The 9,747-nt window shown below is 34.4% G+C and overlaps 1 protein-coding gene across 1 annotated transcript; it reads right to left on the bottom strand.

Moving 5' to 3' along the window:
• Positions 1–4,092: 4,092 nt before the first annotated feature.
• LOC125865239 (21 kDa protein-like) lies at positions 4,093–4,897 on the bottom strand. Its single transcript, XM_049545447.1, has one exon. It carries the CDS (start codon positions 4,853–4,855, stop codon positions 4,190–4,192), a length of 666 nt encoding a protein of 221 aa, XP_049401404.1. The 5' UTR covers positions 4,856–4,897; the 3' UTR covers positions 4,093–4,189.
• Positions 4,898–9,747: the final 4,850 nt, after the last annotated feature.

The following is a 9,747-nucleotide window of genomic DNA, read 5'->3' as shown; positions in this document are numbered from 1 at the left end:
TAAAGAAACCCTAGTTTGAAGTCTTTAAAAGTTTTGAGTAGCAATAGTTGCATCAATGTTAGTAGTTGAAATAAAATGTCTACTGTTTGTTCTAGTTTCCAGTTGGGCAAGAGTTGTAAACTTCCATGTGGTTTGAGAAATAAAATTGAGAAGGAACCTTTTTTAAAAATTCATTGTGACTTTTGGGGACCTGCTCCTGTTGAATCTTCTCAACATATGAAATAGTATGTCGTTGTTGTAGATGATCACACAAGATATACATGGATTTATCCACTAATAAGGAAATCTAATTTTTTTGAGGTCTTTATAAAATTTCAGAAAATTGTGGAAAAATAATTTTCTAAAGAAATTAAAATATTTTAGTATGATGGAGGTGGTGAGTTTATCAAAATAGACTTCATCAAGCATTTGGAAGATTGCGGCATTGTGAGATATATTTCATGTCACAACACACCTGAACAAAATGGAGTGTCAGAAAGAAAACATAGTCATATTGTGGAGACTGTCTTAACTCTACTGCTTCATACCAACCTACCTTTGTTTCTATGGATTGAGGCTTTCCTCGTGTTCCTCATTAATAGACTATCCTCCTCAGTCCTAAAGATGGTGACTCCATTTGTTTAAGTTGTATGGAGAGCAACCTGATTACAATAGCCTAAAGGTGTTTGGGTGTAGATGTTTTTCATATATCAAGGATAGCAACAAATTCAGTCCAAAGACTTACCCTTGTGTGTTCATAGGGTACAACAACTTACACAAATAATATAGATGCTATCATCCCTCTACAAGGAGGGTGTACGTATCCATACATATTGTGTTTGATGAAAACACATTATCCTATGTGTCTCCAAGTCAATGTTAGACTAGCATTGATGTCTCACCTCACCTTCCTACTTTTGTTGAATCTTTTCTAAACTGCGGGCACATGATAATCATAATTCAAGGGAAGTATAGGCTGATACTACGCAAGTTACTGGTGAAAATGCTACTACTACAACTCATATACTCTTTGATGATAAGATTGTTATTGACCCCTCAGATGCAGGATCAGATGATGATCATGAGGAATATGTCGAAAGGGATGATCCAGGCAATAGTAATGAAACTCAGATTGATGAGGCCCTAGTTTCAGATTTAGGATCTGCTAGCGGCAGTAAGAAACATGTTGCATGTCTAGGTCTAGTCAATGGTGATTTATCAAATCCCATATTTTCCTTGTCTGATCCACAGGGAATACATTTAAAAGTTGACTTCTCTAGGTGGAATCTGCTAGAGCAACATCAAACTGAATATACTACACTAAAATCACACCACAAGTACATCATATGGTCACTAGACACAAGGAAAAGGAACAACACCTATCACTTGTTGCTCGCAGCAGCAAATAGATCTTGAGGGAACCAAATACTACTAAGGAAGCACTAAGGTCAGCTCACTGGCTTGCAGCAATGCATAGGAAATCAATGCTTTACTAACTAACAAAACATGGATATTGGTGCCCAAGTATCTTGGTATAAATTTGGTTGGCTCAAAATGGGTGTTCAAGACAAAATTGAAAATTGATGGAACATTAGATAGATACAAGGCCATACTTGTAGCCAAGGGCTTCTCACAGCTTGAAGGGATAAATTATGAAGAAATTTTTAGCCCTGTGGTTAAATCCACAACTATTAGGGTGGTTCTATCCATTGCAATCAGCTCAAAGTGGCAAGTTAGGTAACTAGAAGTCAAAAATGTCTTTCTCCATGGTTTCCTACAAGAGGAGGTGTACATGAGTTAACCTCTTGGATTCATTGATCCTATGTATCCTGAGTATGTGTGTCTACTTAAAAAGGCATTGCATGGTCTTAAACAAGCACCAAGAACCTGGTTTGATAAGTTTAGCATGCATCTCCTACACCTTAGTTTCATATGTAGTAAAGCAGATCCCTCATTATTTACTTTGCAAACTCACAAAAAAAACCATATTTCTTTTGTTATATGTGGATGATATTATTGTCACAGGAAGTAGTCCATCATATGCCTTAGAGTTGGTACTACAACTTGAGAAATAGTTTGATATGAAAGATCTTGGCTCTTTACACTTCTTTCTAGGTATAGAGGTTAAGTATTTCGAAAGGGGAATTCACTTAAGTCATAGTAAGTATATTGTTTAGAAATTATCTCCAATGTTTGGTACTCTATCATAATACATGGAACCAAACATGGATTTTTTTCTTCCTCTCAAGATTTCAAACAAGGGGATCATATTTCTCTGTCTTTGTGTGTTGTATAACTGCGGTTCTTTTAGATCCCTTAACAGGTTGACTAAGAATGTTAACTTTATTTATTTTTCTATCAATCGAAAGGGTCCTTAGATTAATCATCATGCTTATGCTGCTAACGTTGTCATATTGTTCAATGATAAATTCAAATTTGTTAAGATTGTTATGAGACAACTTGAGAGACATGAGAAGGCCTATGGACAATTTGTTAATAAGGATAAAAGTTTATTTCTAACTAATTATAAAGTTAGTCCTTCCATGATTAACAGGCTTAGACAGTAAAGGATTCTATGCAAGAAGGAAAATGATATGTTATTTTGATGCTATGGTACTAAAGTTGTGAAGAGATTAAATGGTTGGCAAGGAAGAATACTAATTAATGGTGGTAGAGAAGTTTTGATTAAAAGTGTGATTCAATATCTCCTCATTTATATTCTTACTGTTCCCCTAAAGTCCACTATAAAATTCATTGAAAGGCATAAGGCTAGATTCTTTTGGGGTTCATTAAATGGAAAGTTTTGTTTGTAGGGAATTTTTGTGTTGCTTGTAAATTTGGTGATAACAAAGTTTTCTACAAAAAAGATGAAGTACCACATAATTTGAAATATTCAGGCAATCATCCATGTGGCCTTTCTTAGTTGTAACTTAACAACTACTTAGCCTGAGATGTGTGATACAGTGAAAAAATTACAGTCTATCATGAACATTAAGCATGTGTTTGGAGAATGTCAAATGTTGGGGTGATCAAGACAAGTTAAATACAATAATACCTTTCTCAAACATGACAACAAAGTTGGAATTGGAGGAATCAAGAAAGATTGAAATGAAAATTTTTACTATAGCTTTCTCACTTTATGTTCAGTGTATTAGCAATAACCACATTGAACGTATTACAATGAAATTCAAAAGTTAGTGGTGTATTGCAAACGATTTCAATAACATATATACATATATAACTAGATTATATGATAATCACCAATATGTTGATAATTAAGAATATTTTCAACTTAAAGTTGAAAGCTATCATTTAGGATATTATTAAGATTTTGAGCAATGCCAATTTTCATATATCTCATTGTTTGAGAGAAGCAAATAATGTGGCTGACCATTTAGCCAAATTGGTTGTTATAAGAGGAGATGGAACTTTCTACCTCTGATACCAGCAATTACCAAGGGAGGTTAAAAGCTTAATATTATTGGATAAATGTCAATTCCACTCGCTCGTTGAGAAGGAAATATGAAAAGTGTAATTTTTTTGTTAGTTAATATTACACATACTTAGTATATAAGAAAGGAACTTACATAGGCTAATTATTTCATCATAATTTTTTGTGCTACTTGTTTCACATGTACCTTCACAACAGGTTAGAGGTTAAGTCCATATCCCCTTCTAACTAATTATAACTTTTTGTTATGAATATACATGGTTGGGGTCAAGCCTAACCCCCACATGACCTTAAGCCCACAACCTAGGTGACGACTTATTAAAATATAAAATATAAAAGGGAAAAATCCTTTTGTTCAGAAAATTTGGCCAGAATGGTATTCTACCTTTTTTGAACATTTTTACCCTTTTAACTTTAATACCTTTTAATTAAAAAATGGAAAAAAATCAGTTTATTTTAAAATTAATTTTTTTTTATAGATTTTTTAAATTTCTGGCTAAATTCAGGCCAAATTTTCTAGCCATTTAGCATTACCCTATAAAAAAATCTGTTCCTATTTGAAAATAATCTATATTGATGATTTCATTTCTTTACTTATATAAAGTCAATACAAAAACTTATGTTCACAAATTCAGTGAAGTTACATTATATTAATTCTTGTTTGCATTGCACCAAAATAAAAGAAATTACATATGTTGTGACATACATAACAAAAAGAACTAATAAAGCAAGACAAGACAATTAATTCTATCATAAATTTTATGGTTTGTTTTTGCCATAGCCAACATGCTGAGAAGCCTTGTGTCTAGCAGCAAATCCATTAAACAAACCCAAAGCATTGCTTGTAACTTGTGCAACATTAAGAACCTTAGCTTTAATCATAGCCTTCATCTTACCACCCATAGAAGCATGACCTAAATTATTCATCCCTTCCATACAAGTGTATGCATCTGTTAACACTGTACTAAGCCAAGTTTGAACATTACTTTGATGCCATTCAAATGCTCTTTCACCATCTAATCTCAAATGTTGAAGCTCTTTAACAGAATTTGTAAGTTGAGAAACCCCATCTGAGATTTGATCTAAACAATCTTTCGCCGCTTGATTATTATTCTTATTACTCTTGTTGATTTGATTGAATTCTTTGCATACCTTCATGATGTAGTATTTTGTATTTATAGCCTTAACTAAACTTACCTTTAAAGCAACTTGAGCTATTTCTTGAGGATCTTGTGAGGTAGCATTAACATAATTGGATAAAGTTCTCACACAAAGTTCTTGATATCGAGTACGTCTACATTGTGTCTCTACGAAAGTCATAGTACGAGGATTCATCAAACGATTAGTATTGATACTCCCCATTGCACCCTTCATGGAGAATATCGATAGGACAAGAATTAAAATGCAATGGACGATTTTCTCCATTGATGTGTATATAGTTGATGTGTTTTCTGTGATTGAATTGATACCAAATCAAATCAAATCAAATCAAATATTATCTGTCTGAATAGAATGAGGGAATACAAGGAAGAAAAAGAGGTGTTTAATAGAGAATGGCTCGAAAATGTTTGCTAAGATATGTAAAGAGGGCATTAGGATTTATATATAGGGTTTTTTTTTTAATCACATATATTTAAGTATGATAGTTTGACTTTTTGTATTTTATTTTACGTGTGGCATATGCATAGATTAATGAGACGTGAGTGTTCAGTAATTAACAATTTTTAAGTTTCTGATTTATTAGATTTGCACGTGCAAGTAGCTTCCAAGAAGTAGGTTGGTAGTCACTCGTCAGTCAAGTTAGGGTTTATTTAAAAAAAATAGGGAAAATCATGCTTTAGGTCGAGAACATATTTACACCATGTTATATTTTTGTATATAAATACACACCTATTTTCTCCGGAGCCAAAAAATATCAGACGAAGCTTTACTTAGATAGGGCTTCAATTGATCTATATATTATGTATACCTTTTTAGGTATAATATTGTATTATTATATATTATGCTATGTGACATACATAATACTTCTATATATTGGGCGTATATATATTCTTGAAAAATTCCCTAAAAACCTAAATTAAGAGCTTGGTTCTTTACTCAACCATTTAAAAATTGATTTGGGGATAAATCTTATTCTTTAGGCAATATACGCTTCTTATCAGTATAAGTGACGGCTGAGGAGGATTGAACATCAATTAAGGTTTGATCACATAGGGTCTAACCTTTGTCATTAATTCATAGGACATCAATTACACTCTTCGTCCCAATTATTGTTGTGGTTAAGTGTCTAGCTGGACATCGAGTACAAGAAAAATACGATATTAGAAAATTATGGACTAAAACAAAATATAAATATTCGTGTAATTATAAATAATTGTATTCACTATTCAGTGTAAAATGAACATTTTAAGTCAAAATAATTTTCAAATGTGTAAGCATGAAATTTTTTTGAGACAGTAAAAAAAACACATAACAATTGAGTACTTATAAGTTTAGGGTTGGTAGATTGTTGCCCGGAAGAGTTGAAAAAAGAATAAAACATTCAAGGGCATGATTAACAAGCCAACCAACTACAAAAGAACGAATTTCTTCGATAATTATATACATGATTCTAATTTGTAGTTGTCAAAATTAAAAATGACGAAGACGTTCTGACCAGGATAGTCGCTACTGTTGGGTATTATTTACCCTGAGTTTCTTACGATAAATAGTTTTTTTTCTCCTAAAAGGAAAACATAAATTTTTTATATTTGACTGGTCCTTTTCTTGTAGCAAAATGTTTAGGACTCTATAAATAGAGATTTGTTCCTTCTAACATAGTAGCATTCACAATATAGTCCTAGGGGCTTTGAGAGTTTTGGTTAGGCGGAGAATTTGTGGGATACAAGTGATACGTTATCATTTGTGTGAACCTCCCGAGTGAATTGGTTGAGTTTGTTTTTCTCTATATTTTGTAATCTCATATTTATATAGTGGATTGCTCATCTTCTTTGTGGGTGTAGGTCAGTTGATCGAACCACGTTAAATCTTTGAGTCTTTTTGTATATTTCTCGCTTGTCTTCTTACTCACGAGATTTGTTTTGCTAGCTTTTGCATGACACCTAATTATTTCGGTTCTAACAGCTACAAGTGGAGAGTACTGTTAGAGTCAGTATTTTCAACAAGAGTGTTTAAATTATGAATAAGTAAACACAAGAACTAGGACGAAGGAGGTTCAACGTCTGTTATATACATAAAAATTAATTTTAACCATGTATATAATTTTTCGCTGAAGTTGGCTCCATCCTCGGAAGGAGTTTATTAGTACTTGATTACCTCCCTAGATATAACCTATATTTCTCTCGAAGAACTTGACAAATATAGCTAGCTTAACGCTATTTGATCAACTTGTGCGAAGCAGGGCGCAGGCTACCTAGTCGACGCCTGCGGCGACTTGTCTCCAAATATTACAAATAATAAATATTACAATAGGGAACAATGTTGACCAACATGCATAATTGGTTAAATAATTATATTGCATAGTGCAAGTACTAGATAAAAAATAGTAAAAATTATACAAAGCACATAGTATAATAAACAAATTACTTCCTATCGACCCTACTCTTTCATAAATTACAAAATTCCCTTTATTTTATTGTAACATCCGGCAATTTGAAATAGCTATGAAGAAGCTTAGAATTGGAAATAGTCATTTTTGGAAAGAATTAAAAATCTGGAAAATTTAGCCAAGTATGGAAAAAAAAGAGTTTTTGGTCAACTTTGAGCAGTTATAACTCCTAGCTCAGGATCAATTAGGTGTATTTCCATTTATGTTTGGAATGCTTTTGGAATGATCTTCCCAACGCCGCCGAGTTTGCGCGATTCCGAGTTCTTATGAGTGAGTTATGCCCTTTGGAAGTTGGGTTGTTGGCAGGGCAGTTTAGTTCGAATTTGTAAGGGTATTTTGGTCTTTTCCCTAACCATTTCTTTTGGTTATATTAAGGGTTTAGGCTGATTTTAAATCAGTTTTCCCTTTTAAAAGTGAGAGTTAGGGTTCTTGAGAGAAAAGGAGAGAAGAGGAGAAAGAGAAGAAGAAGCAAGGATTCATCAAGATCGTCGTGGTTTTCGTCGGGGGTGATCCCTATTAAGGTATGTGAGATCATAGTGTTGGGTTGGTTCATTCCCCCACACGCCAAACTCGTTTTAATTTCGAGAAAAGATTGGTTGTGTTTGTTGAAGTTTGTGGTTGTGTTTGTTGAAGTTGTGGTTGTGTTGTTGAAGTTTCTTGTTGGTTTGGTGCATGTTTCCGGTTGTGATTTTGAGTTGAATCTATTGTATATTAAGGGGTTTGATGATTCTAAGTGTTTGGGGCTGGAACCTTTGAAGTTAAGAAGGTTTAGAGTTGGAAAAACAAAGGAGAAAAGTCAGATTTTTCGGGGGAAAAGGTTGGGGCGTCGCGCAAGCCAGAGCGCCCTAACATGGGTTCTAAAGTTTCCCCCTTGGGGCGGCACGTCTTGCAGAGCGCCCAGCAGGCCCCTCTGAAGTCTGGAGGCTAGCGGCTTGCGCCTTTCAGAGCGCCAAGGACGCCAATCTTTCCCATTCCTTCCCCACTTTTTCATACATGTTCCTTGGTAATGTACCTATGTTCTATAGTTGTTTTCAACACTCTAAGGTACATCTAGACATCCCGAACTCATCCATAAACATGTGATCATACACCTTGAATCCATAATCCAATTCGGGGGAAGATAGGATCCAAGTCAAGTGAAGTTAGAGTCAAGCTTAGAAGTTAAGAAGTAAGTCAAAGCAACTCTTTAAAGTTTTTCAAGAGTCTTTATTGAACATTTTAACTTCATTTTTTAGGCTCAAGTTTCAAGTGAAGTAAAGAGTATAGAGTCAAGTTCATTTCTCAAAAGTTATTAGGGAACTAAGTATTCCCAAAGAAGTTTATAAATGTTTTTACATTTAAGATGAGAGGAAACTGGGATTTCCAAAAGAGTTTTGAGCAGTTTGAGTACTATCTCTTTTTAAGAAAAGATGAGTTTTGCGAAAGAATTTCTAAAACACGATTAGTATGACTATCGAGTATGTCATCAATGTTTAAACAATATGGTCTCTAGATATACCATCAATGTTTATACAGTATGTCTTCCCGAGTCATCAATGATCATATTAAAATATGGTTTTGATATGTTCTTTTTAGAAGAGTTTTCAAGAGCAATTACCTCTTTTAAGAGGATAGTTTGAGCAATTATTTCTAACTAAAGAAAGATGTGTTTAAAACAATTATGAGTCAAACTATTTTTGGGAGTAGTCTTGAGCACCGAATTGGGGACACGAGTTCATATTAACTCAACTTTCCATAAGAACCATGTAGCCAAATATGGGATTTGACGGGTCATACTTTTTAGATGATCACGTAAAGTTAAGCTAGTGGATCCACTAAGTTAAAGCGTTCTATATGACGACAAAGTATAGGACAGTTCTGGCAGCGTGGGCAAGACGTTGTATCACCACTTAGGCATGTAGTGGTGGCTGTCGGTTAGAGAAACTCCCACAGTAGAAATTGCATGGTTCCTCGAGGGGTTCTGCTTAGTATGGATGGGGATATGAGACTTCATTCATGCATTGCACAAGTAGACTTTGAGAGGAAGCATGGTATTTTTATGATATTATAAATATGATTTTGACGTCATATTTTAAATAGTTTTACAAGCTTTATATATTGCATGTGTCTTATCGCTTTATTTTGAGTTCAGTTATTCATGAGTTGAACAGAGCCAAGGTAAGTTCTCTTTTGTATCCCTTTCAAGCTTAAGTTGTTGTTTAGCTGTCCCGCTCGCATACTCGTACATTTTATGTACTGATGTCAGTTGGCCTGCATCTTATTATGATGCAGACGCAGGTACCTAGGATCATCTTTCAGCACGCCGTTGATCCAGTTGAGCACTCCAGAGTCAGTGGTGAGCCTCATTGCATTTCGGAGGACTCTGTTATTTTGTTTTTCCTAGTTTTGTTTTATTAGGATGTTGCGGGGTCTGTCCCAACATCCATCTCAGTGTTATAGAGGCTTCATAGATAGTTGGTCAGTTAGTGTTGAGTCTTTCATCTATGTATATGTAAATATTCTATTTTGAGACTCGAGTTGCCTTTTTGGCCAGATTTTATTAGTTAAGTTGTCTTATGACCTTTCGTTGCATGGAGTTATTCTGTTGAGTTAGGTTTTCGCTGAGTTAAGAAAGCCAGGCCAAGGGTTCTCTTGGGGCCAGCAATGGTCTTCGAGTGCCGATCCCGCCCAGGGTGTAGGCTCGGGGCGTGACAAACTTGGTATCAGAGCA

Source organism: Solanum stenotomum, chromosome 5 (genome assembly GCF_019186545.1).
Source record: "Solanum stenotomum isolate F172 chromosome 5, ASM1918654v1, whole genome shotgun sequence".
NCBI classification, from domain to species: Eukaryota; Viridiplantae; Streptophyta; class Magnoliopsida; order Solanales; family Solanaceae; genus Solanum; species Solanum stenotomum.
This window is presented reverse-complemented; position numbering and strand designations above follow the sequence as displayed.